The sequence below is a fragment of the Lactuca sativa genome, chromosome 3 (assembly GCF_002870075.4).
Source record: "Lactuca sativa cultivar Salinas chromosome 3, Lsat_Salinas_v11, whole genome shotgun sequence".
In the NCBI taxonomy this organism is placed as follows: domain Eukaryota; kingdom Viridiplantae; phylum Streptophyta; class Magnoliopsida; order Asterales; family Asteraceae; genus Lactuca; species Lactuca sativa.
The window spans coordinates 36,201,341-36,228,336 of NC_056625.2; the positions used below are offsets into that span (position 1 = coordinate 36,201,341).

Here is a 26,996-nt window from a genome sequence, read left to right on the forward strand (position 1 = left end):
GGAGTTCGTATGAAGAAGATATGAATTTCCGAAGTTTATTAATCATTTTGTATTTAAATTTAAAAGGAAATTCGGAAGCATTATCCGAAGGAGTCACCGGTCTGATCCGAGGTACGCCCCGCGTACTCCGAAGTGTCGACATTCGCAGCAAGTGGCTTCGGATGACGAACGCAGTGACGTTTTTCGGACCAGTACGCCCCGCGAGGCTCCAGCCTCCTATAAATAGGATGCGAGGGCAGCCGACCCAATTGCCAATTTCTTCTCTTCTCTCTCCCGTTTTGCATCGTTTTGCGTGCCAGAAATACCCCGACGCCCCGGTATTATTCTCTAGCCCCGAGGCAAGTCCCGAGGTCCCGAAGATCCCGAGAAGTGCGGTTCCCGAGCCGAAGCTCTGCCCGCGAGAAGTTCGATTTTTGTGGAGATCTTCCAGATCTGCGGTGGATTACTACTTCTGCAAGTCGTAGTGTTGTCCGATCATCGTCTGATCAAGTGAGTGTATACTACCTTTCATAAACACGATAATAATACAAGTATGGTTTGAGTGTATTAAGTATATTGTTGTTTATATGTGTGGGTGTGTAGTTGCTTTCTTCTAACACATCAATATGAAGTATTTGTTATGAAATACGTGCTATGTGTTTATATGTTATTTGTCTATTTGAGATGGACATGGAAATTGGAGTTTTATACAGGTGTTAAATGATTTAAACTGTGTAAGTATTTATATCTACAAAATTTGTTGGGTAGAACAAGGGTAGATGGGATAGTTGGTGACTATGGAGTTAGCGCCTGCTGTTAGATAAACCTTGGTGACTATGGAGTTAGCGCCTGCTGTTAGATAAACCTTGGTGACTATGGAGTTAGCGCCTATTATTAGATAAACCTTGGTGACTATGGAGTTAGCGCCTATTGTATAAACCTTGGCGACGATGTGACTTCGTGCCTATTTGATGAACCTTGGCGACTATGGAGTTAGCGCTTGTTAAGTAAACCTTGGCGACTATGGAGTTAGCGCTTGTTAAGTGAACCTTGGTGACTATGGATTTAGCATCGCTTGAGTAAACCCCGACGACTATGGAGTTAGCGTCTGATAACTATGGATTTAGTACTCGATAGATAAACTTTGGCAGCAATGGATTTCGTGCCGATTCCTTAGGAATAAGTGAATGAAGGATAGTTGGTTCCTAGGGTGAAACCTTAAGAAGATAATGGGGATGGGTATTTGGGTTGATTGTTTGATAATTGAATATAACAAATGTATTATTGTGGGTTGAAAACCCTATATGCTCACCAGGCTCCCAAGCCTGACCCACTCAGTTTTCTTTTCATTACAGGTAATGACACAAGAGTATAAGTCGGCGGACTTGACGAGAGATTTTGGATTATAGATCAGTAGTTGAATAACTATTGTAAGGTCTATTTTATGTTGTTTATGCTTTTGGTATGTAACGAACATGACATCCCGAGGTTTTATTATTTAATAAAAATACATTCTTTTCGAGAACAAATTCCGCAACCGTTTTCTTTAAACGATCACTCTGATTTTGAAAACAAAGCATAAACAAATCGGTCTTTTGTGGCCGTGAAATTGGGGATGTCACACATCCTCCTTCCAGGAAGGAGAATATACTTGATCGGGGTGCATTCCGATGTATGTGGTCCCATGAATACTAGGACACTTGGGGGTTGCTTGTATTTTGTCACATTCATCGATGACTATTCAAGGAAGGTATGGGTTTATACTTTGAAGACTAAAGATCAAGTATTGGATGTGTTTAAGCAGTTTCATGCCTTGGTTGAGAGACAAACTGGGAAGAAATTGAAGTGTGTTCGGATAGATAATGGCGGTGAATACATTGGTCCTTTTGATGCTTATTGTAGAGAGCGAGGTATTCGACACCAAAAGACTCCTCCAAAGACACCACAGTTAAACGGTTTAGCAGAACGGATGAATAGAACATTGGGAGAAAGAGTTAGATGTTTGCTTTCACATGCAAGATTACCTGATTCTTTTTGGGGAGAAGCTTTGAATACAAAGGTACATGTTATTAATCCTACTCCTTGTGTTCCTTTGTCTTTTGATGTTCCTGACAAGGTTTGGAGTGGAAAAAATGTTTCGTATCGTCATTTACGAGTCTTTGGATGCAAGGCTTTTGTGCATATTACCAAAGATGAAAGATCAAAGCTTGAAGTGAAGAAGAATCCATGTATATTCCTTGGTTATGGCCAAGATGAATTCGGTTACAGGTTATATGATCCAGTTATGAAGAAACTCGTAAGAAGTCGTGATGTTGTATTTGTTAAAGATCAGAGTTTAAAAGATATTGAGAAGACAAAGATAGTTCCTCAATATATTGATGACCGTGTTGATTTGGATCCGGTTCCCCCTCAACATTTTGAGCCAATTAATGAAGATGTTCAGACTGATGAACAACATGGTACTGATGACAAAGATGTTCCAGAGCAGTAAGAGTTGGATGAGAATCTTCATTCAGAGTTACCGGTACTTGATATACCACTATTTGCCCCACTTAGGCAGTCTACGAGAGATCGTCATCCTTCCACCCGTTATTTTGTTGATGAGTATGTTTTATTCACTGATGGGGGAGAACCTGATTGTTATGCAGAAGTTATGGAGATGATCATAAAAGAGAGTGGGTTGAAGCTATGCAAGATGAGATGAATTCCTTGCATGAAAACAATACCTTTGAGTTGGTGAAGTTGCCTAAAGGTAAGAGAGCTTTGAAGAACAAGTGGGTATATAAAGTGAAGACTGAAGAACATACCTCACGACCTAGGTACAAGGTTAGATTGGTGGTTAAAGGGTTCCGCCAAAGAAAGGGTATTGATTTTGATGAGATTTTCTCTCCGGTCGTGAAGATGGGTTCCATTCGGGTGATTCTTGGTTTGGCTGCTAGCCTTGATCTTGAGGTTGAGCAAATGGATGTCAAGACAACTTTCCTTCATGGTGACTTGGACAAGGAAATCTATATGGAGCAACCCGAAGGTTTTCAGGTTTAAGGCAAAGAATACTATGTGTGTAGGCTTCAAAAAAGTCTTTATAGGTTGAAGCAAGCACCAAGACAGTGGTACAAGAAATTTGAGTCAGTCATGGGTGAGCAAGGCTACCACAAGACTACTTCAGATCACTGTGTTTTCTTCCAGAGGATTGGTGATGATGATTTCATAATTTTATTGCTTTATGTTGATAATATGTTGATTGTTGGCAAGAATGCAGAGAGAATTATTCAGCTGAAGAAACAACCGAGCAAGTCTTTTGCTATGAAAGACTTGGGGTCAACAAAACAGATTATTGGCATTCAGATTACTAGAGATAGAGCTTCAACGAAGTTGTGTATGTCACAAGAGCAATACATTGAGAAGGTGCTTTGCAGATTCAACATGGATAAAGCTAAAGTGGTTAGTTCGCCTCTAACTACCAACTTTAAGCTGACTAATAGAGATTGCCCTTCTACTAAGAAGGAGATTGAAGAGATGGATAGAGTTCCATATGCATTAGCCGTTGGGTGTCTGATGTATGCCATGGTGTGTACAAGACTAGATATTGACCATGCAGTTGGTTTTGTTAGTCAGTTTCTGTCAAATCCGGGAAAGAAGCATTGGGAAGCAGTTAAGTGGATTTTCAGATATATACGCGGTACTTCCGAATTGGGTATAACATTTGGAAATGGAGCACCTATTCTTATTGGTTATACAGATTCTGATATGGCATGAAATAAGGACAACATGAAATCCACTTATGGATATTTGATGACTTTTGCGGGGGGAGCTGTGTCATGGCAGTCACGACTGCAAAAATGTGTTGCCTTGTCCACCATTGAGGCTGTGTATATGGCAGCAATAGAAGCATGCAAAGAGCTATTATGGCTAGAAAGATTTATACAAGAGCTTGGATTTATACAAAAACACTATGTGGTTCTTTGTGATAATCAAAGTGCCATTCACCTTGCTAAGAAATCTATGTTACACAAAAGAACAAAGCATATCAATGTGAGGTATCATTGGATTAGAGATGCTCTTGAAGACAAATTGTTTGAACTTGAAAAAGTGCATACTGATGATAATGGTTCCGATATGTTGACTAAAGCTTTAGCAAGGGAAAAGTTGAAGATATGTTGCTCGATCGTCGGGATGACGAACTCTTCCTCATAGGCCAAAAAGGGGGAGATTTGTTGGGTTTTCTATTGGGTTTTTTAGCCCATGAGGAAAGCCCACTTATTTAGCTCATGTGTATGTGTGTGTATATATATATATATATATATATATATATATATATATATATATATATATGTGTGTGTGTGTGTGTGTGTGTGTGTGTGTGTGTTACATGCCCTAATTTCACTAACACACACAAATTTTTTTTCAACCACCAAAAGAGTTAGAGAGAGTAAGAAGCAAAATAGGGTTTTTTTTTCTCAATTCCCATTTTTGAACAATAGCTTCCTAACATCGAGACCTTCAGATCCGACGGTTGAATTGTCGACATTTGCTCCAGAGACTCGGGAAGCGTCACTTCTGTTTGCTGCTGGAAATCAGGAACGTTTTTGATGATATTCTTCTTTGTCTTTGCTTATTTGATTCCATATGCTTGATGTGATTTAGTTCCAAGTATATGATGATTATTGTATGCCTATAGTACATCTAGAGAAGACTTTGTATTGCTCTAATATTTGTGATAGTGGATTTGAAGCGGCTCTAGTAGTCTTGTGGTTTTATTCTCCTTTCTTGAGAGATTTCTCCGCTAAAATTCCAGTGTCGTTATTGGTTGATTATTTATAGTTTTGGGTTGATTATTTGATCATATAACTTGCATTGGGGTTGTTTTGTTGCAAGTAAAAAATATCCTATTTGTTTGCATCCTAAAAAGGTTCATTCAAGAAGTGAATAGTTTAGTCAAATGAAGTATTATTCCGCATTGTTGTTTACCGTTGTGGCTGCGTTTTTCCCATAAGACTTGTTTGGGTTCGTGGGTCAACCTGTCAACTTATATATATATATATATATATATATATATATATATATATATATATATATATATAGCAATTAAAAAATAGATATATTTAATTATTAATGAAATATGATTTCCTTCCGTATTCGTAATACTTCAATTCATTGTATTACTTCCGTATTCGTATGTGGCTAATATGCGTTTGTGGTTCCCTAATCAAAAAAGAAAAAAATAAATGTCGTCATTTTTAGATACTCACGTGTCACAAACGAAAAACACATCTACTTATGTTTTCATTTTTCAATTTTATTTGGATGTTAATGACTTTATAATTTTATGAATTTATGTTAATTACTTTAATTATTTTATAATTTATGTTGAAAAAACATTCTTTTTGAAAATGTGTTGCTTATTTATTAAATGGGTTATATGGGTTGGATTCGACACAATAACTTGTAAACCTACGAACCTATAAACTTAAACGGGTTATATAGGTTGGGTTGGGTTGAGATTTCCAACCCACTAACCCTTGACTCGTCAACCCATATATTTTATGAGTTTGATTGAGTTTATGTTTTTTGACACGCGAGCCCGTCAATCCATAACCTACCAACCCAAACTCAACCCGATTACCAACCTACTAATAAGCTAAGCCAACCACTAACTTTTTCATTTGCCCCAAAATATAAACTACTAAAAATAAGCTAAAACAAAAACCCTCTAAGAATAAATACTAAGAGGGTGTTTGACTTAACTTTTCAAACCCCAAAAGTCCTTTTTGGAAAAGTTACAAAAAGTAGGATTTCCTGACTTTTCCAAAAAGTTCATTTTTCTTATATAAAAACTATTTTGACAATTTTTTTTTTTTTTTCTTTTCAAAAAAGAATTTTGGCTGTCTAAGCCAAACACCCTAACATTGGTTGCTAGGAGCTAACATCCTCCGGCCTAAAGCAGTCTCTGTTCTTGGTTCAGCTCTGCTTCTTCTTGTTCTTCTTCGATCTCCATATATGCAAACAAGAGAGACACTTAAATAATGTTGGGAATAAATCTTTTCAGGCGCAATCCAGAGATTATACGCGAATCTCAGCGACGGCGGTTTGCTAATGTTGAACTTGTTGATAAAATCATTCACCTTTATGAAGAATGGAAAAGCCGTCAATTCGAGCTGGAACAGTTTCGAAAGGATTTCAACAAGATCAACAAAGAAGTCGCCAAACTCAGAATTGCAGGACAAGATGCGACTTCATTGATTAAAGATACCGAGGAAAACAAGCAATTGACTGCGAAGAAAGAAGCACAGGTTCAGGAGGCCCAAAGAGCATTGCATTCAAATCTGAATCTGGTTGGAAATATTGTTCATGACTCTGTTCCCGTTAGCAACGATGAGGTGCGTATTCTTTCAATATACATTATGCTTGTTTGACGTCTTGATATTGGAACCCTAGATGTTAACCAAAGAACAAATTTAGGCAGATAACGAGATAGTTAGGAGTTGGGGAGAGAAGAGGGATGAAGCAAAACTGAGAAATCACGTGGATCTTGTCGGTCTTCTTGGAATTGCAGACCTGAAAAGAGGTGCTAGTGTTGCTGGTGGTAGAGGATATTATCTAAAAGGAGATGGTGTGCGTCTCAATCAAGCTCTAGTGAATTTTGGCCTTGATTTCTTGGAGAAGAAGGGTTACACACTGTTGCAGACTCCATTCTTCATGAGAAAAGATATCATGGCCAAATGTGCTCAATTATCACAATTTGATGAAGAACTCTACAAGGTAACAGGTGAAGGAGATGACAAGTACTTGATTGCTACTGCTGAACAACCACTTTGTGCATATCACATGGATGATTGGATCCATCCAACACAGCTGCCATTAAAATATGCAGCATATTCATCTTGCTTTCGTAAAGAAGCTGGATCACATGGGCGTGACACTCTTGGGATTTTTCGTGTTCATCAGTTTGAGAAACTAGAACAGTTCTGCATCACCAGCCCTAATGATAATGATTCATGGGACATGCATGAAGAAATGATGAAAAACTCAGAGGAGTTTTATCAGATGTTGAAACTTCCATATCAGGTAGTGTCTGTTGTTTCTGGTGCTTTAAACGATGCTGCTGCAAAGAAGTATGATTTAGAAGCATGGTTTCCTGCATCCAGTACTTACAGAGAGCTTGTTTCGTGCTCAAACTGCACTGATTATCAATCAAGAAAACTGGAGATTAGATATGGGCAAAAGAAGGTTGGTTTTAATTGTATTTGTAACTTGGAAAATATGTTCTGTTGACTTTGAGGTGTGTGTTTGACTTGTGCAGAGTAATGAGGAGACAAAGCAATATTGTCATTTATTAAATTCTACCCTCACAGCAACAGAGAGGACTATATGCTGTATACTTGAGAACTACCAGAAAGAAGATGGTGTTGAAGTGCCAACAGTGCTACAAGGGTTCATGGGTGGCAAGACTTTCTTGCCTTTTCAATCCACTGTTATCAAAGAAACAAAAGGAAAGAAATCAAAGGCATAAGTTGTTTCATTTTTCAAGCTTACAATTGAAGGTTAGATACTTGGTAAGTTATTTGATTCGGTTAATCTTTAGGTCAATGCTTCTGCTATTTCTTCATGAGATTGGTACTGAAAAGACTTGAATAGGGTTCTTTTAAATGTCCATCTTGATTCATATCTGTGTTGTTAAGTCTGAATACAAGTTTTTAGTTCAACATGCAGATTGGAGGATTGTTGGGAAGACACAAATGGTAACATAGGCAATGAGGACGGATCATAGGAGATAGTTCAATGGCTGCAAGGTTTTCCATGATCTAATTGGAGTCCAAACCACATAACATGAATAAACCACTTTTCTGATATGATATGTTGAAAGCTATATTATTCTTTATGTCTAGTCTATTTATATCAAACTCGGACCAAGTAAGAGATAGTTTTGCTAGTTAAATAGCTGTTACGATTGTTTTAATAGAAACTTTGATTTGGTGTAAACACAATTTTAAACCTTATTTTTAAAGAAAGTTATCTCCGCATGTTGAGGATGAGAAATGCTGTAAATGATGTTTTGGATTCCGCATCAGGCCATCAAGGAGACATTATGACTGACTTTCATCTAATTCAACCTAAACTTGATGAATCACAACATCAACACAACATTTATAATTTTATATGAACTTAGTCCCCATGATGGAGGTGAGAAATTCCACAAAAGAGGCCCACTGTTTAAACCATGACACACCCCCAAAATAGTGATAATGTTCTCTGATTTACCCCCACTCCATGGGCCTTGAATTTGACATGGACTGCCTAGAGTTGACATGGACTGCCTAGAGGATGCATGTACCCCTTTTTTTATATAAACTTGTTACAGTCTTCTTTTACGTCCTTCAACATCATATGTATATTTTAGAATAATATAATTATTCTCTGAGACTTTCTATTGCAAACCATTGTTAAGAAACTAACTATTTTTGTATAGTTGCATATTTGAGTAAAATGATTTAGTGGTTGATTTATAACATAAGGATGATGGAAGAATAATATAACGGGAAATGGATTTATTAAGGTAATTAACTTTTCGGTTTATTCACATCTGGGTAATTTTTTTTTTTGTACACATCTAGGTAACAAACTTTTTGGAAGTGTTCACATATGACCATTATGACCTGCTGTAGCAAGTTACATCCGATCATAATGGTCATATGTGAACACATCTAAAAAGTTCGTTACCTAGACGTATAAAAAAAAAAGATAGTTACCCAGATTTGAACAAACCGAAAATATAAAAGTAAATTACACGAATGGTCCCTGTGGTTTGGGTAATTTGTGTGTTTGGTATCTAACTTATTTTTAACTTATATGACCCCTAATGTTTATTTTTGTTATGCATTTGGTCTTTGTCTTACCTCAAAAGACTATTGTGTCATTTTTAATTTATTTTTTAATTAATTTTCTTATTTATGTATTTATTTTTTATATATTTAAAAAAATTAATAAACCCCACATATCTGTATCTCCTCACCTCAAACTTGAAATTACATTTGAAAATTTTAAGTTGGGTCCCACCAGTCACTATCCCATCTCTCATCCTCATCAACTTCTATTTCCTTTCCATTTTTAATGACATTGACGTCTTTACCATCCCTTCTTTTTTCGGTCCTTCAACTCCGGCGAACCAACACCACAACCCTTCTATTGGGTTGTGGTGATGGAAAATTCAATGGAGAGACAGTGGGTTGTGGTTTCAGGTTTAAGGTGAGGAGATACACATATGTGGTTTCAGGTTTAAGGTGAGGAGACACAGATATGTGGGGTCTATTATTTTTTTTAAATATATAAAAAATAAATACATAAATAAGAAAATTAATTAAAAAATAAATTAAAAAGGGCACCATAGTCTTTTGAGGTAAGATAGAGACCAAACGCACAATAAAAATAAACAATATGGATCATCCGAGTTAAACAAATAAGTTAAGTACCAAACACAAAAATTATCCAAACCACAAGGACCATTGGTGTAATTTACTTTCACCTTTTCAGTTTGTTCACATCTGGGTAACTACCTTTTTTGTACACATCTAGGTAACAACTTTTTAGAAGTGTTCACATATGACCATTATGACCGATTATAACCCGATGTAACCTACTACAGCAGGTCATAATGGTCATATGTGAACACTTCCAAAAAGTTTGTTACCTAGATGTGTACAAAAAAAAGATAGTTACCCATATGTGAACAAACCAAAAAACTTAATTACCTTCATAAGTCCATTTCCTAATATAACTATGCCCAATTATGATATTGTCATGGGTAAAGAAGAGGCAAGATGTAGATAGTTTTACTTCCATGCAAAGAAAAGAAGTTAACAATGATAGAGAACTTGGTTCCATGCTTAGACCTTGGACATTAAGAAGTGTGCATGATTCAATATTAATACTAAGAATAATATCTAATAGTAATAAGTGAACGTTAGGGGTTCTATTCCTGGCGAGCACATGTGGCAGATTTTTCCTAGAACGGTAGCTGAGTTCGGATCCCAGTTAATCCGTGAAGCCCCACAAAGAAAACTGGGTGCAAAGACCGGGGTGGTTATTCTCCTTGGAGAGGTTTTGATCTCGAGTCTTCATGACTAGGTGCCATGGTGGCACGGAGATACTCCGTTGCACCATTGTCGTTTAAAAAAAATTGAAATGAATTATAAAGATAGTTACTAAATTACACACAACAATAGTATAAGTAACTAAGACATACATTACTTAATTATTTTAATTATATGTCTTCATTCCCTCATGTCTTGGAAAGTGTCAACCTTTTCATGCGATAACCTCAAACTATCTTCTCTTCTTCTTAGTCCTATTAGCCATAACAATATGCATCGTCTTTATCGTGGCCGTTAGTTGTCTCTTTTTGATATGTCAAAACCATCACAATCTTTCTTCCCTCAATTTCCGGTGGCAAACATAATTCCTAACTTATTGTTAATTACCACACTCGGTCAACATTGTTCTATTGCATGTACACCATAACATCCTTATTTCCGTAACTTACATTCTCTCTTGTGTTTTTATTTATTTATTAGCCAACATTCAAAGCCATACGACATAGTTGACGTAACTGTCATTCTATGGATTTTCCATTTGGTCTAAAAGATGACCTTCTCACATAATATTCTTATAGTTGGCGTACACTTTAACCATCTCACATTTATGCGTTGAGTAATGTCAATCATTTACTTATTTCTTAACTTTACTAATCTATTATCATTTTCCGACTTCTAAATATCCAACCAACATTTAGTTTCACCCTTGTTTATGCCACAACAAAATATCATCGATAAAAAAACATACACCATGACAAACTTCCTTGAATCCCACGAAAAATATCATGGGCTAAGTGTTATCCATGGCATCACCTTTTTTCCATACTAGAATTCAATCACAAATCCTTGACAACCAATATATAACCACGGCATATTTCCTTGGAATCCATCTATTTGGGTCCTCCAAATCATCTCACATGGTATGTTATCATATGCATTCCCAATATCAACAAACACCGTATGAAAGTGCCTGCTTATTCTTTATATTTATCTATATGACATTGAAAATATGAATTACCTCAGTTTTTTACCCCTTGCTTATGAAGCCGAATTGGTTCTTTATCAGATATTAATCATCACAACCATTATTGATTCAATATATCAAATGATTGGGAGGAAAGGGTTTGTATCCAAGTGGTATCAGTTGTTGGTGAATGTTTCTCGACTATTATAGACTGTGTGTTTAAGTGTCAGGGACAATTATAGATGTAGTGAAGTAGAATAAAACGTGTGTGTTTGCCATACCAAAAAAATCTAAACTTCACGAAATGTTGTAATTGATATAATTTTGAAATATAAATATATAGTGTTACATTTTTTTATATAACTATTTACTTGAAAAAAAAATATAAAACGTACAATGACAAGTTGCTTGAAGATTTGTAAAAATTGGGAAATTGCTTTTGCGGCCTTTCAAATTCCCGTTTCCGGGTAAGATTTTTGTTTTCTGATGATATCTTTGTCTGTGAAGAACAATCAACTGTTCTTGCAATTCAAAGTGAAAATTAACCAAAAGTCGTGATGAGTTCACAGCTACTTCCCGTCGCATCACTCTCTACGACACCGCGATCTTCCTTATCACCGTCATCTTCTCGCATCCAACACACACTCGCTCAAAGAACCCACATTCCAGCTCATGTTTACAAACATCCAGCAGCAATTCTCCTGGAACTCTGCACTTCCATGGAAGAACTTCACCAAATCATCCCTCTTATTATTAAAAATGGTCTCTATGAAGAACATCTCTTTCAAACGAAACTGGTCAGCTTGTTCTGCAAATACGGCAGCTTAACCGAAGCCACCCGTGTTTTCGAACCAATCGAAAATAAAAACGATGCTCTTTATCACACAATGCTTAAAGGGTATGCTCAGAATTCTTCCATTTTTGACGGGCTTTCATTCTATTGTCGTATGATAGAAGACGGCGTGCAGCCGGTGGTGTACAATTTTACGTATTTGTTAAAGGGTTGTGGCGAAAACTGTCTCGTTAAGAACGGGAAACAGGTTCATGCGCAATTGATTTTGAACGGACACGAAGGCGATGTTTATGCCATGACATGTGTCGTCAACATGTATGCAAAGTGTAGGTTGATTGATGATGCCCACAAGGTGTTTGTTAGATTGCCTGAGAGAGACTTGGTGTCTTGGAACACCATTATTGCTGGATACGCTCAAAACGGTTTTGCAGGGAGAGCAATTGAATTGGTCTCACAGATGCAAGATGAACAACTGAAGCCAGACCCCATCACCATAATCTCAGTACTCCCTGCTGTTGGTAATCTTGGCTATTCAACAATCGGAAAATCAATTCATGGCTACATTTTTAGGTCAGGATACGAACGCCTTTCAAATGTTTTAACAGCATTACTTGATATGTATCTAAAATGCGGGTCTTTAAGTATTGCACGCGTTATATTCAACAAGATGAGTGTTAGAAACGTGGTCTCATGGAATATAATGATCGATGGCTATGCAGAAAGTGGTGATTCCATGGAATCACTGATTCTTTTCCAGAAGATGTTGGACGATGGAATCAAACCAACCGGCGTCACCATCATGGCAGCTCTCCATGCATGTGCTGATTCCGGTGATCTTTCCCGTGGCCAATTCCTTCATCGGTTGGCCAATGAACTTGGCTTACAAAACGACATTCCCCTCACAAACTCATTAATCTCCATGTATTCCAAGTGTAAACAAATCGAAATTGCAGGTAAACTATTCAAAAACATGAAAGAAAAAACTAGAGTTTCATGGAACACAATGATACTCGGGTACGCCCAAAATGGTCGTGTAATCGAAGCTTTAAATCATTTTCGTGACATGAAACTTGAAAACATAGAGCCTGATTCTTTCACCATGGTGAGCATCATTTCAGCCATTTCAGAATCATCAATCTTACTACAAGCAAAGTGGATCCATGGAATTGTGACAAGATCTTTTCTTGACAGAAATGTTTTTGTCAAGACTGCTCTTGTTGACATGTATGCTAAATGTGGAGCCATTACTATTGCTAGAAAGCTATTTGATTTGATGGATGAAAAGCATATAACTACATGGAATGCTATGATCGATGGGTATGGGACACATGGATGTGGAAAAGAAGCTATAGAATTGTTCAACAAAATGGAAAATGAAAACATAAAGCCAAATAATATAACATTTTTGTGTATTATTTCAGCTTGTAGCCATTCAGGGTTTATCAAAGAAGGGGTTCGATATTTTTCCATTATGAAAGAAAAATACGCGATTGACCCTACAATGGATCACTATGGAGCCATGGTGGATTTGTTGGGCAGATCGGGCAGGCTTCAGGAAGCATGGGATTTCATTCTAAAGATGCCCGTTGAGCCCGGGGTTAATGTTTTTGGTGCAATGTTGGGTGCTTGCAGGATTCATAAAAATGTAAAATTTGGGGAAATGGCAGCAGAAAGATTGTTTAAATTAAACCCAAATGATGGTGGGTATTACGTGCTTCTTGCAAATTTATACGCATCTGTTTCAATGTGGGACAAAGTGAATGAAATCAGGACAAAAATGGAAAGAAAAGGGATTGTTAAAACGCCTGGTTTTAGCTCTGTTGATTTGGGGAATGAGGTTCATAGTTTCTATTCTGGGAGTTCGTGGCATTCTGATAGTAAAAAGATATATGATTTTCTTGAAACATTGATAGAGAAGATTAAGGGTGCTGGATATGTGGCTGATGTGGATTTGATGCGTGATGTAGAAGATGATGTTGAAGAACACATGGTGAGTGTTCATAGTGAGAAGCTTGCTATTGCTTATGGGCTTTTGAATACACGTCCAGGTAAGACTATTCATATTAGAAAAAACCTTCGTGTTTGTGGTGATTGTCATAATGCCACCAAATTTATATCGCTTGTGGAGAAAAGAGAGATTATAGTTCGGGATTTGCATCGGTTTCATCATTTCAAGGATGGGATTTGTTCTTGTGGGGATTATTGGTAGCTTGGTTTTTGTAGCAACAAAAGTTTCAGAGTTGCTTCACATAAAGACTGTAAAAATGTTAGCATGGTTAAAGACAATCAAATTAGAGTATTTTAGTTTTGTATCTTGGCAAATTTGTACTTGATCTTTCTTTCTTTGATGAACACTGTAAATGGCATTGAGCTATAACTATTCACTCTAATAAAGCTCCATATATACATTCCAAATTCACAATATGGATACTTATTACATTTCAGAACTTGGGTAGTTCTATGTTTGTATAGTGATTATTGCTGAGTACAAGAATAAAAGATTGGAACAAGTTACCTTCTTTTTAATATGACTATTTTGACCCTAAAAATCAAAATCATGATCAATTTTGTAGGCAGCAATAATGAATTCAACAATAGCAATACACAAGTCCCATAAGAATATGGTGAGGATAAGATGTAGGCAACCTCTACCATTGCTATCTCAGGCATAAGGAAAACCCTGAACTCTCACTCAATGATTTCATGCAAATGAAACGTGGGGGAACAGTGGAAAATAAACAGTGGTTTGTGGCATAAGAAAAAAAACCGATACAAACAATAAATCTGAAAGTAAATTGGGACAAAGGTAAGGAGGTAAATAATATACAGATAAACTAGTGTGGATACAAACAAGTTAAGATAAGTCTGAACTCGCCTCAGTGATCTTAAGATGAACTTGAACTTGATTTGATGACTCAAGGAATCTTCAATAACTTAAGGGCTCTCCCTAAAATTTTGAGCTTGGCTCTAGAAAAATTCAAGCTAAATCTGAGAGCTTAAATGAGTCAAAACAAAAACTTGATTTGAAGGTTTGGAAATATTTTTAAGAGCCACATTTAGTAAAACATGTTTAATTCGAGTTTGACAAAAAAAATACCAACATATAAGATTTAGTTCGACTCGTGGTAAGGCAGTCCCCAATGGAGATTTAATGGAGCTTTCAATGAGCAAAATGTTGATGATGTGACATTCAATACATTAAACCTATTATTAATACATTAAACCTATTATTGTGGATCAAGTTCAATGAATCAGAGTTTAATCCCATTAAAGTGTGGTATGAGATTTTGTATTTTTTTTTTTTACCCAATCTAACATAACACATTTGTCATAGAAAAGCAAACATTTTTTTTGTCATAAAGAAACTATATATTATTATTATTATTTGATATAGATATTATATTTATAATTTGATTTATTTTATATTCAAAAATTTATTTTATTAAGTTAATTAATATTACAATTCTAAACAATATATATATATATATATATATATATATATATATATATATATATATATATATATATATATATATATATATATATATCTTAAAACGATAATATCTTATTTATCATAATATGACATAGTGAAATTACATATTAATAAAGCGTTACCAAATATGTTTCATTAAATTATGTCGAAAAACATGATATACTACATTATCACGTAGATTTTAAATTCTAACTTGTATGATTAAATCATCTCGATAACATAGTATTTTTTTATTTAATTTATTATTTGTAACTTTGAATTTCTAACTTGTTATCTTTTATTAATAAATTGTAATTTGTAACTTTTAATTTCTAATTAATATAAAATTCTAGTTTTACGTGTTAATATTATTTATAAAATGATATAATAAAATGCTGATGACAGTCTATTGAACTTTAAGACTATCATCATTGACAATCCGCCGAACTTTAAAACCAACCTAATTCAACTCAACCCAAATATCTATTAAAAACTATTTTCTTTATCTTCCACATACATAACCTAAGTACCTAACTAACCATAAATTTTTATCCACATTAGCAACCTAACCCAACCCAATCCAGTATCTTATTTTTAAAAATGATCAACAATAGTCTCATTTTGTGTGGAATTTTTATTTATGTATTTTAGGAGTATATTTTATTTATTTTTAAAATTAGTACAACATCTATTTTTTTATAACATAAATTAAATATAAAAAAGAAAAAAAAAAAGAAAAAGAGATATAGTGAACTAGGTTGCGGGGGCAAATCGTTCACATCATTTCATTTCTTTCTTTCTTTTTTTTTTTTTTTTTTTTTTTTTAGGGTGACACACAGTGAGTTGTTCACTAAGGCTATCCGGTGTGGGGGTTTCAAACAAGAACAAAAAGCATCCCTACATGGAAGAAACACTGTTCATGGAAGATTAACATAGATTAACGTAAATACGTTAGCCATAACACAAACAAAATTATTCACACAAAAATATCTGTCCTTTTGATGGCAAGAGGATTGACGCACGCAATGACGCATGAAACCATTATTATTAAAGACATTATTGAAGACACATGTCCTTTCGTTGTGGAAGGATTTGTAATTTATTTATTATTTGTCGTTATCGGTAGATTAAATATCAAGTGTCGGTAGATTATCTGTCATTATCGGTAGATAAAATGTAATATGTAGAATGTGACGTAAAGTAGGTAAGATGTAACATAACCCGGTGTCCGGTGGCTTGGCTATGGAATGGTCATGAAGACGATAAATTTGATTGGTTATGAATCTGGTCCTTCACATTCTCTCCTTCTCTCTTCTTCTTTTTGCCCCTTCACTACCAATCCATCGGTAAACACTATTTCCACAACCTAGTGGGTTGGTTGTGGAATGGTAAAATACCTATGTGGCGCCGAGTTGATGTGCTTTTCTGATGGTTTGGGTGTAACCACTCTCCATAGCTCATAGCTGGGGATAGTCTAAGAGTTGGAGCATAAACTTCAATGAATTGGAGATAAGCTAACAAGCTCATTTTCTAGAAATCTTTAAAATAAAAAGGGACTGGAATGTAAAATAACAAACTTCAGGGCTGCAAATGTTCACACCCTCAAACTTTAGTCACACCTCCAGGCTCCAGCAGTACCCTCTTTGGTCTTCATCTTCACCATATCTGTAAACTGAACTCTCGACAGGGAGAGTCTCGAGCGAAAAAAGATGGGCCGCTCCCTTCTTTCTCAGTTCGTCAATATCTCCAGCACTTGTCCACGCTTCATGTATTTCACCTCTCTTTATCTCTCTTTATTGTACCGACTTGGTTACATGCAACGAGTTTCATTCTTAATCGCAAAATAGATATGATTTCTGTCATGAATGTTTCTACTTGTAAACTTTCTATGGACAAGTTAGAATGTATGCTAAATTCGAATTTTTGATGGGTTTATTGCCACATTCCTGATTTTGATGAGGTTTAAAATTAAATTGGGGATATTAAACCGTGAATTTCTGTCTGTTCCGTTTACGAGTAGCCACTCATTGTTCTTGAATATAGAAAGTACAATTGGAGTAGGGCAATGGCTAATTGCTGATAGATTAGAATGTTTCTACTCCTAAGGTGAACATCACTTTGTGTAGCTCAATTAACCATTTCTTGATAAATATATCTCTCTACCCACATGTGTCATTTTTTGTATCATCTTTGCCAGTGAAGTTTTATTCTGAACATTGAAACAATGATGAGCTGAATAGGGCATGTACAGTGAGTTAGTTCTGAAATTTAGTCTAATGCCTTCCATGTGTTTGACATATTGTCTCTGAGAGATGAAGATGTTTGAAAAAGTCTAAAGGTGACTTTTGAACATAACCATTACACAAAAAATGATCCAATAAACTGATTTTTTGAAACAGGTCCTATAGCACTTCAAGTAAATTACAACGAAGACTACATTTGACTCAAGAGAATCATATTCCAATTGTTGGAGGTGTTAGCAGCCAAAGATGCTATTGCAGTGTTGCAACCCCTGAACCTGTTATTTCAGAAACTTCCTCCACATCTATAAAGTAACTATATTAAATCTCCATAAATTGCTGTTTTATATTTTCTTCCCAGATATCCTTAACTAAATCTATGAATCAAAAAAATGTATTTTACAGAAAGAGAATCGTGTCTGGTGTCCAGCCAACAGGATCTATACACCTCGGGAATTATCTTGGTGCAATAAAAAATTGGGTATCACTACAGGTACCAGTTTCATTAATTTATAAATGTTTCTATATGATTTAAAGAATTAATTAACCGATCATTTATTTAAAAAAAAATGTTTTCTTTTTTCTTTCAGGATAAGTATGAGACGCTATTCTTTATTGTGGATCTCCATGCGGTATGTGCACTAAGCATTTTAGGAAATCTGATCTATGCATACTAATCATAATTTATATATTCATCACTTTGTGCTTTTTCATTTGTTTTTGTAACAAAAACACAGATAACTCTACCTTATGATGTCCAACAACTGTCTAAAGCAACTAAAGAAACCGCAGCACTTTATTTGGCATGTGGTGTGGACACCTCAAAGGTCTTTTTTTTTTTTTTTTAATAATTATAATAATAATAATTTAATGTTGCAAACTGAATTTAAAATGTGTGTATACATACAGGCTTCTGTATTTGTTCAATCTCATGTTCGTGCTCATGTAGAGCTGATGTGGCTGCTGAGTGCTGCCACACCAATCGGTTGGCTCAACAGAATGATTCAGTTCAAAGAGAAATCGCGTAAGGCGGTGCGTCTTTATTGTATGCAACAGCTCATTCTCTACAATTCATAATCATATTCTTCATGCCAATTATCCAAAATTAAGGGGCTGATGAAAATAATATTTGCTAATTCAAGATTGTTTTTTGAAATTAATGATTGGTTGTTTTGTTATTGTTTTTAGGGGGATGAAAATGTTGGGGTTGGACTTTTGACATATCCGGTGTTGATGGCTTCTGATATTCTTCTTTATCAGGTTTGACTCATCATTGACCTTACCATTTTCCATTATCCAATATTCATTCCTATAAACACTTAATATATTTTTACAGTCTGATTTAGTCCCAGTTGGTGAGGATCAAAAGCAGCATTTAGAATTGACACGAGAATTGGCTGAACGGATTAATCATTTATATGGTGGTAGGAAATGGAAAAAATTAGGAGGGTAAGTATGACATAATTATCCAGATAGTTGACTTGATGCCATTGACTTATTGACTAAAATTATTATTTTTTTATTGATTTTGCAGGCGGGGTGGTTCGATCTTTAAGGTTCCTGAGCCCTTAATTCCACCAACCGGAGCACGTGTCATGTCCCTTACTGATGGTCTTTCTAAGGTATTTCTTAAACCCTAAACCCTAAACCCAAATATATATATCTTGCAATGATTTAAGTATATATTTGTATTACCTTTGATGTTTTTTTTTTTTATATAGATGTCGAAATCTGCTACTTCAGATCAATCTCGAATTAATTTACTCGACTCAAAAGATGTGAGTGGCCAGACTTTATTGCTACAGTTGTTAATTAGAAACGTTTTATTATATAATTTTTGGTTTTGATATTTTTATAGGCAATTGCAAACAAGATTAAGCGTTGCAAGACAGATTCTTTTCCTGGGTGAGGGATCTAGATCTTTTTCGAGAAAAAATTTATTATTATTATTATTATTATTATTTTATTTTGGATGTGACAAGTGACAAGATCGTTATGGTAAATTAGGTTGGAGTTTGATAATGGTGATAGGCCTGAATGCAATAATCTTCTTTCCATATACCAAATCATTACAAACAGGACAAAGGAGGTAACTAAACTAATTCCTTTTATTTTCATATTCTTAAAAAAAAAAAAAAAAGAAGAAGAGTGTTATCTGTTATGTTTGTTGATGATTTTGTATTGCAGGAAGTTGCACAGGAATGTCATGACATGAATTGGGGGACTTTTAAACCTGTTCTTACTGATGCTTTAATTGATCATCTCCATCCAATCCAGGTTCCTATTCCATTACTAGCTTTTACTTTATGCTTCAAAGATTAAAATGTTTGTTTTTTTGCAGACTCGGTATGAGGAAATCATGTCAGATAGAGGTTATTTGGATGAGGTTTTAGCAGAAGGTGCAAGCAAAGCTGCAGAGATAGCAGATTCTACTCTAAGTAATGTGTATCAGGCAATGGGATTTTTAAAGAGATGAACAAACAATATATATAATAAATTGACCAGTTTTATTTTTTTAATTTTTATACGTTCTTGGTGATTGAAAATGCAAATTAACAAACAGGTTCACATTCTTTTGATGCAATTATATTTGATGTATCATGCAACCTACATTTGGTTCTCTCTGGTTAATTCTATGAAACTTTAGTTACTTTTTTGTATAACATTGAAGTTTTTTTTGTTTGATTGTATCTTGAAAATAGCTAAACATGTGATTTTAATTAGTTGGGATAAACTAAAACCTGCAATTTTACTTAGTTGGGATGCGATTCAAGGTTTTAAGAAATTCAATACTACTATTTTATGCAAGATTCTTCGAGTCCCTTCCTATAAATTTTAAATGACCTGCAATTTTTATTAACTGCCATTTTTACATGAACTATGTTGTAGTTTATTAGTATTTTGAGTTATTTTACATTTAATAGGAGTGCTTTTAGAAGCGCCATCATTCTTGTGTATAGGAGTGGTTTTTCTAATGGTGGGGGAATGTGTGGTTTTTTCTAGGGTGGATGGAGTGTTTGTAGAATTGTAGTATATTGAGTTCACATAATAAGACTTGCGATTTAAAAACAACAAATTTTTAATCTACTATTTTTATTTCAACTAAGCTAGTAAAGCTACTAGCGAGGGAGAATACATTCCAATATTCCATATAGATTTTTTTATTTCACTATTGATGGCCCTAGGTTGCATTTGGAAAGAGACGATGAATGTGTGTTTGTTGAGAACTTCTTTCGTTTTGAATTGATGCTGATTTTTTTTTTTTTTGGTTTTAGAATTTATTTGAAGTTTTTCTAAAAGTTCTGTGTGAAAAACTTGATTAGATGAAGTAATGTCAATTACATTTGTTTTTAGTATTATTTTTGTAAAAAGATAATATGGTAATTTTGTTAGTCATTATATTACATTTCTATTTATATGCACTTGTATATATTAGGGCCATCAGATAGTCCATGTATTATTCTATTTAAAGTCATCAATGTAAAAATATTAGTTATGAAAAAATACTTGGTATCATAGCAAATCATGTTATCTTATCCAAAATATTTCCTTTTTTTCTTCCTTCCCTCCCTCGCACCACCACGCTTCAATCAAGCGTTAAACTACTACTTATGGCTTCGGTCGAGAAAGGTATGAGCTATGGGTCGGTAGGATAATGTTAGGTCAATTCCAACACCCGAAGTAGAGCATACATACGACGATCTTCATGCGTGAATAACGGGAAGGAAAGAAATGGCGGTAGATAATAATGAGAAAAGGCGCCGCGTCTGGGCGGGCGGAATGGATGAGCGAAAGGTGTCATGCCATGGAGTGGGTAATATCCCGAGTCTCATGTAAGACAACTAAATGCACCTCGAGGTGCTGCCAATGAACTGAGGGACCTTCTCGAGCATAGGATAGGTAATTGAGAGATAGAGCTAGCCTATTCGTTATGGGGAATCAATGCTCCGGGCCGAATAGAGCTTACCTACGGCACCTGACTTGCTTTCTCAGGCGCATATTAGCTTAGCTACGCTTAATAGGCCGATTTGCCTTCCTCTTTGTCTCTGGCGGCCTCCTTACCTTACCCCCGCTACACTCTCACTCCAAGCTATGCCTGCTAAGCAAGATGCGACTATAAACGATAGTAGTTACAGTCACTCAATGGATATGCTCGCCTTTGGAATGAAGATGGATGAACAGGCACTTGAGCTTGGAATTGATGAAATTTTACTGTTGATAACAACTCTCTTCCGATCTTTCTCCTTCTTTCATTCTTCTAATTTCTACAACCATATAAAAACCCTACTGAATTACGAACATCAAAGCATATATTTTTTATCTTGGCCGTCTTAATTATGATGTTTGGAGAGAATTATTTGAAACCAATTGCAACAGTTTCGGGGTCTGTGATCATCTTTCTGAACCAAACAACAAAACCTACTCCATCGGACAAATCAAATGGAACCGCATTGACTATGAAGTCATGATGATCTTAAAGAAAAATGGCCCCTCTCCTAATAATGATCTTAAAGGAAAACGCAATGGGTTTTTAAGTGTGGAAAAACTGAGACACTCTTTTGTGATAATAAAGACGTCAAATCTATTTAACTTGACAATGAACCCCACAAAATTTACTAATATGCTTGACAACATCGATGTTATTATCCCCAAGAAGAACCTTGTGAAGAAAACTATAAATGACTTGTCTCCTATGTTCGATTATGTTTCAAGCCTTATTGTAATTGATCGTCTCTTCCTTTGTTTATGGAGACTAGATCCATGTTATTGCTCGAGGAGCAACGAATTAATCAAGTACAAAGTCAAATGGGTAGGTAAACCACTCGGATCACTCATCATCCTAAATTATTCTTGCCACCAATTTCATGGAGGATACTTTGGTGGTCGTTCAGGTGTTGAAAAAACTATGGTGGTCATGGTCATGGGTGTGGCGGTTGCGGTTATGGTGGTGATCATCCAACAAATCAAAAAGAATAAGGAAGTGGTTGGGACATCGTCGAATATTCGACCCACCCTACCAATGTTTGTTGATGGGCCTCGCCACAACCCAACAATAGCTGCCTTAACGCACAACAACAACACTTCGACCACCAATCGACCCATTACGGGTAGCAACAACCTCACAACTAGTCCTTAGGTTCATCTAGTCAAGCTTATTTCTCGAGTTAATCAAACGTACCACCTTTATAGACTTGGTTTGGTGTTCAAGGTTCAAACCCAAATGTTCAAACATCTTTACCGCCACTATTTAACGCCATGTCCTTGAATGATCCTTCAAACTGTTGGGGTACATGGATTTCAATGTCACTTCATACCTAATTGCAACTCTTTTTATGTATTGGTCGGTGACGGATCCACAATACTTGTGATTAAAAAATGACATTCCAATCTTCCATCTGATTCTCATCGTCCTCTTCATTTAAATAAATTTTTTGTTACTCTTCAAATTGTTAAAAATCGTATCTATGTTCATCGTTTTACTCGTGATAACAAATACTATATAAGATTTGAAGAATTTAGCTTTTCTTGAAAGATTATTGAACTCGCCAACTCCTCCACCAATGTGACAATAGTGGAGAACTCTGCCAAGTCACCACCTCCACTTATCAAGCTTGTACTACTCGTGGACCTTTGCTTTGGCATCAAAGACTCGATAATCTCAGCAACCCAATTTTTCAGCATTTGTTATTGAGTCATTCAATTTGATGCAATAATAATATGTCTAATGTTATTTGTCGACCATGTTAGCTAGAAAAACATGTTAGACTTTTTTTTCTTTATCCTAGTATGCCGTTCATTTTCCTTTTGAAATTGTTCACTATGATTATATAGACATCCCCCGATTCATAGTCATAATGGAATAAAATATTATGTCGTATTTTTGGATAAGTTCGCTCGTTTTATGTGAGTGTATTCGATTCCTTAAAACCGGATGCTTTTTTCAAGTTTCTTCATCTCCATGTTTATGTTCAAAATCAATTCAAACGTGACATTAAAACCTTTTAACATGATATATTTCCAATTCTCTTATCCCACAAATTATTTTGCTCCTTATATAAGGATGTCTTATAAATGGTGATTTTTTCAAAATTATAAAACGGCACAAAATCATTAAGAAAAGGGCCACTTTTTTTTTTTATCAAAGGACTTTAAAATTTTAATTAAATAAGAAATGCGTTGTCTAAAATAAAGATTGATTTATGATGAATTAAATTTATTGTTTAGTAATCTGATTTTAAACGTATAGCATAACATCTTAATATTGATTTTAAAGATGTATTTCTTGAAATATAAATACATTTAGAATACGTTGATATTACAAATAAATTATAATATATGTGAATTTTGATTATAAATCTTTAATATGAGATCATAAATGGTTTTAAAATTATATTTTATAAATAGATATTTTCTAAATCATAGAATTTAAAGGAACAGTCTGATCTGATTTATGGAATGCAGTCTCGTGGTTAAATGGTTTGACTCGCGACCCCTGAGACCGACTGTTTAATTGAAGATGGCCGGAAACTGGTTGCTGCCGGCGGAAACCACCAGTAGCGGTCGCCCAGTTCTTCAGCCTGGCGAGGTCGAGTCCTCCCTACAACCCACCGTCGACTTAGTCAATGAAGAAAACCCCAATTTGCCGATTTTCAAGTCCGGTCTTCTCATTCTGACCACCTACCGTCTCCTCTGGCTCCCTAACCCTGAATCAACTACATCCGCTCCGACATCAAAAGCGGTGGCAGTTCCTCTTGCTGCCATCACTCACATATTTCAGTCTAAGAAGTCCATTAAGGGGATGTTTGCCAGTCCTAGGGTTAGGTTCCAGGTATCGGTTACGCCTGATGGAAGAGTACAGGAGAGGGGGTCTAAATCCGCTGTAATTACATTAGTTTTTCGAGGGAAATCGGATCCTGATTCCTTTGTGGGGAAATTCTACGAGGCCTGGAGGGGAAGAGCATGGGTAGGTGCAGTTTCGGCTTCTAGCCAAGGTGAATCGATGCCAGTTGTGTTGGGTGATGGTGGTGGATCAAGTAGCAGCGATACAGGATTCGCGTTGAAAATGCCGGTGGTTGGGGTTTCCGGAATACTGAGAAAGGAGCAAGAAATGTGGGAGAGTACTGATAAGAGCTTGCAGGATGCATTTCAGGACTTGAATGCTCTCATGGTATGTAACGACATCTCATGGTTTTGCACAGATAACTATCGTGAGTGCATATAAGTTGAGTTTGAATTGTTTGTTACTTTGTTCTTCAGACTAAAGCTAAAGACATGGTGATACTGGCTGAAAAGATGAGGCAAAAACTTCTTTCTTCCTCTTCCTCTTCCTCCTCAAGTACTCAAACCAATGCCACAAACGATGAAGAGATGAGTTCCAAAGAAGAGATGCAGGAGTGGTTGTTAAGTGTTGGTATTATCTCCCCTGTTACAAAAGAGTCAGCTGGGGCTTTGTACCACCAACAGTTATCTCGTCAGGTTTTACATCTTCTTTAATTCGTCAGAAAAACATATAATTTCATTACAGAGGATAACTTCCAAATTTGACAGTGCTTCATCTTCTTCATTATAAACTCAGTTGGCTGATTTCGTGAAAATTCCATTAGAGAAAGCTGGGGGAATAATGAATCTCATAGATATCTACTGTCTCTTCAATCGTGCCCGTGGAACAGGTTCTTTACTGTCTGGTATTTCAATCTCTTCATATCATAGAACAACACACTTCTGATTCCTTGTTTTCTTTCGTTACAGAGTTGATTTCACCTGATGATTTGCTTCGTGCATGTTCACTATGGGAAAAGTTTAATGTGTATGTACAAACTACCAATAGCCTTGCATCTCATTCTGCTTTAGAATCAAGACTTATCAAGCTATATTTATCTAAGTCCAGTTACTATGTTGATTTTTATTGCAGTCCAGTTATGCTTAAGAAGTTTGAAAGTGGGGTGATGGTGATCCAGAATAAGTCACACAGTGATGAAGAGGTAAAGAAGTTGTTTTACATGTTACATTGGTTATAAAGGATATGTGGCTTGTGAGGGTTTACTTGAGAATTATACTTGTGGAAAAATGAATGTAGGTATTTTCTAGAATAAGAACACTGGTACAAAAGCCTGATGCCCTGCAAACTGGGATCAGTGCCACTGATGCTGCAAGGATGCTTGGAATTGCTCCAGCTATGGCCAAGGAGCATCTGCTTGCTGCTGAGAGCAAAGGTATTTTATTGGTTTGGATTTTGGAAACAAGTCAGTTTGTTAGATTTTAGTAACAATAGCATAAAAAAAATGCTCTTGTCAGGTTTTCTATGCAGAGATGTGAGCCCTGATGGTTTTCGTTTCTACATCAACATATTTCAAGACATTGATCCCAATGACTTATACTTGTAAGTCAATAACTACACACTTTTATCTTGAATCTACAACAACACATATAGATATAGATATTTTAGTAAACCTGATGTCAAAATTGATATAAACCAATCATGATATAATATAACCTGATGGGAAAATTGGTTAAATTATGGAGACAATTGATAAACATTATGCCTTTCTTTTGTTAACACACCTTATTTGTTTCATGAGTTGTTAAAATTTTTGGTGGTTGTGTAGGGTGAAAGAGTACGGTATATATGATGCATGGAATCGTGCTGCAATTGCTTCCAGGTAGGTAGGTCCCATTTGGTTTTCACTCAAACTCAAATTTATTTAGGAGGTTGTGAGTGACTTAACATAGTTTCTTTACACCTACACAATTGTTATGTTACAGGTAAAAGGCTGGACAATAGGTACAATCACTAAAAGTTCCTCGTGGGGACATTTGTTATGATACAACAGCTTGATATTTCTAGAAGAGTTACATCTGCATTTTGCACTCAATTCAAAGATCCTTCTAGGAGGTTAGAGGTAGGTAGGGAAGAACACCTTTCAAATTTCAATGTTCATCAAGAATCAAGCTTGGCATGTTTTCAAGGACAAAAGAATAAAGTGGTGAAAGATGGTGGATGTAAAAGCATCTTAAGATGATGTTATACTTTTTTTATTTTTTATTATTATTTAATTGAAACAGAATTACAGAAAGGAACATCATTTAACCAGTTGAGTTGAGTGAGTAAATAGTTTTTTTTTTTGGTCAAGTGTTATCTGGGACAAATTGTATGTATTAACAACATTTGGTTTGGTTTTACTTTTTACCGAATGAGTTGACATATCACATATACAGACCATGTTATCAGAAGCGTCATTAAAATCAAACCTTAATGAAGACTATGAGGTGAGGTGTTGTACTATTTTTGAACAAAATAAAGATACTTACTTTTTGCCCCTTGACATATATGACTATATTTAATACAATAACATTGTATTAAATGCTCTGAGGATTTCATTTAATGCGTTCAATATTGTAGTAGTTAAAGGGTTAAAAAGTCCAACTCATCAAGTCAAATTACAACCGGACGAATTAAAGG

The 26,996-nt window shown here is 35.5% G+C and overlaps 4 protein-coding genes across 8 annotated transcripts; all 4 read left to right on the forward strand.

Annotated features, from left to right (window-relative positions):
- Positions 1–5,873: 5,873 nt before the first annotated feature.
- Positions 5,874–8,016, forward strand: LOC111917184 (serine--tRNA ligase). Of its 4 annotated transcripts, none has more exons than XM_052769209.1 (4): positions 5,874–6,356; positions 6,439–7,206; positions 7,280–7,520; positions 7,678–8,016. In XM_052769209.1, the coding sequence occupies exons 1-3, from the start codon at positions 6,003–6,005 to the stop codon at positions 7,487–7,489; spliced, it is 1,332 nt and encodes a 443-aa protein (XP_052625169.1). In that variant the 5' UTR covers positions 5,874–6,002; the 3' UTR covers positions 7,490–7,520; positions 7,678–8,016. The 4 variants fall into 4 exon arrangements, with proteins under 4 accessions (XP_052625169.1, XP_023768607.1, XP_023768604.1 ...); XM_023912839.3 differs by having other exon boundaries at positions 7,690–8,016; XM_023912836.3 differs by having other exon boundaries at positions 5,875–6,356; positions 7,280–7,532.
- A 3,417-nt stretch (positions 8,017–11,433) lies between these two features.
- On the forward strand, positions 11,434–14,263 carry LOC111917181 (pentatricopeptide repeat-containing protein At1g11290, chloroplastic). The gene has a single exon (XM_023912834.3). It carries the CDS (start codon positions 11,589–11,591, stop codon positions 14,031–14,033), a length of 2,445 nt encoding a protein of 814 aa, XP_023768602.1. The 5' UTR covers positions 11,434–11,588; the 3' UTR covers positions 14,034–14,263.
- A 2,642-nt stretch (positions 14,264–16,905) lies between these two features.
- LOC111917182 (tryptophan--tRNA ligase, chloroplastic/mitochondrial) lies at positions 16,906–20,186 on the forward strand. Its single transcript, XM_023912835.3, has 14 exons — positions 16,906–17,064; positions 17,696–17,848; positions 17,942–18,029; positions 18,127–18,168; positions 18,274–18,363; positions 18,446–18,568; positions 18,725–18,796; positions 18,873–18,985; positions 19,071–19,158; positions 19,258–19,314; positions 19,395–19,441; positions 19,544–19,625; positions 19,724–19,813; positions 19,878–20,186. Exons 1-14 carry the CDS (start codon positions 17,006–17,008, stop codon positions 20,010–20,012), a joined length of 1,239 nt encoding a protein of 412 aa, XP_023768603.1. The 5' UTR covers positions 16,906–17,005; the 3' UTR covers positions 20,013–20,186.
- Positions 20,187–23,974: 3,788 nt separating this feature from the next.
- Positions 23,975–26,743, forward strand: LOC111917179 (vacuolar protein sorting-associated protein 36). Of its 2 annotated transcripts, none has more exons than XM_023912830.3 (9): positions 23,975–24,704; positions 24,794–25,012; positions 25,113–25,206; positions 25,286–25,343; positions 25,449–25,518; positions 25,614–25,749; positions 25,832–25,916; positions 26,143–26,200; positions 26,300–26,743. In XM_023912830.3, the coding sequence occupies exons 1-8, from the start codon at positions 24,054–24,056 to the stop codon at positions 26,198–26,200; spliced, it is 1,371 nt and encodes a 456-aa protein (XP_023768598.1). In that variant the 5' UTR covers positions 23,975–24,053; the 3' UTR covers positions 26,300–26,743. The 2 variants fall into 2 exon arrangements, with proteins under 2 accessions (XP_023768598.1, XP_023768599.1); XM_023912831.3 differs by having other exon boundaries at positions 26,143–26,196.
- The last annotated feature ends 253 nt before the right edge of the window (positions 26,744–26,996 follow it).

Excerpts from the sequence above, each read along its gene's own strand:
- LOC111917182 (XM_023912835.3), top strand. The coding sequence starts at position 17,006 with ATGGGCCGCTCCCTTCTTTCTCAGTTCGTCAATATCTCCAGCACTTGT. Across the intron at positions 18,986-19,070 it reads AAATGGAAAAAATTAGGAGG|GCGGGGTGGTTCGATCTTTA; the intron begins GTAAGTATGACA and ends TTGATTTTGCAG. Across the intron at positions 19,814-19,877 it reads ATCATCTCCATCCAATCCAG|ACTCGGTATGAGGAAATCAT; the intron begins GTTCCTATTCCA and ends GTTTTTTTGCAG.
- LOC111917179 (XM_023912830.3), top strand. The coding sequence starts at position 24,054 with ATGGCCGGAAACTGGTTGCTGCCGGCGGAAACCACCAGTAGCGGTCGC. Across the intron at positions 25,207-25,285 it reads CAATCGTGCCCGTGGAACAG|AGTTGATTTCACCTGATGAT; the intron begins GTTCTTTACTGT and ends CTTTCGTTACAG. Across the intron at positions 25,917-26,142 it reads GATCCCAATGACTTATACTT|GGTGAAAGAGTACGGTATAT; the intron begins GTAAGTCAATAA and ends GTGGTTGTGTAG.
- LOC111917184 (XM_052769209.1), top strand. The coding sequence starts at position 6,003 with ATGTTGGGAATAAATCTTTTCAGGCGCAATCCAGAGATTATACGCGAA. Across the intron at positions 6,357-6,438 it reads TTCCCGTTAGCAACGATGAG|GCAGATAACGAGATAGTTAG; the intron begins GTGCGTATTCTT and ends GAACAAATTTAG. Across the intron at positions 7,207-7,279 it reads TTAGATATGGGCAAAAGAAG|AGTAATGAGGAGACAAAGCA; the intron begins GTTGGTTTTAAT and ends TGACTTGTGCAG.
- LOC111917181 (XM_023912834.3), top strand. The coding sequence starts at position 11,589 with ATGAGTTCACAGCTACTTCCCGTCGCATCACTCTCTACGACACCGCGA.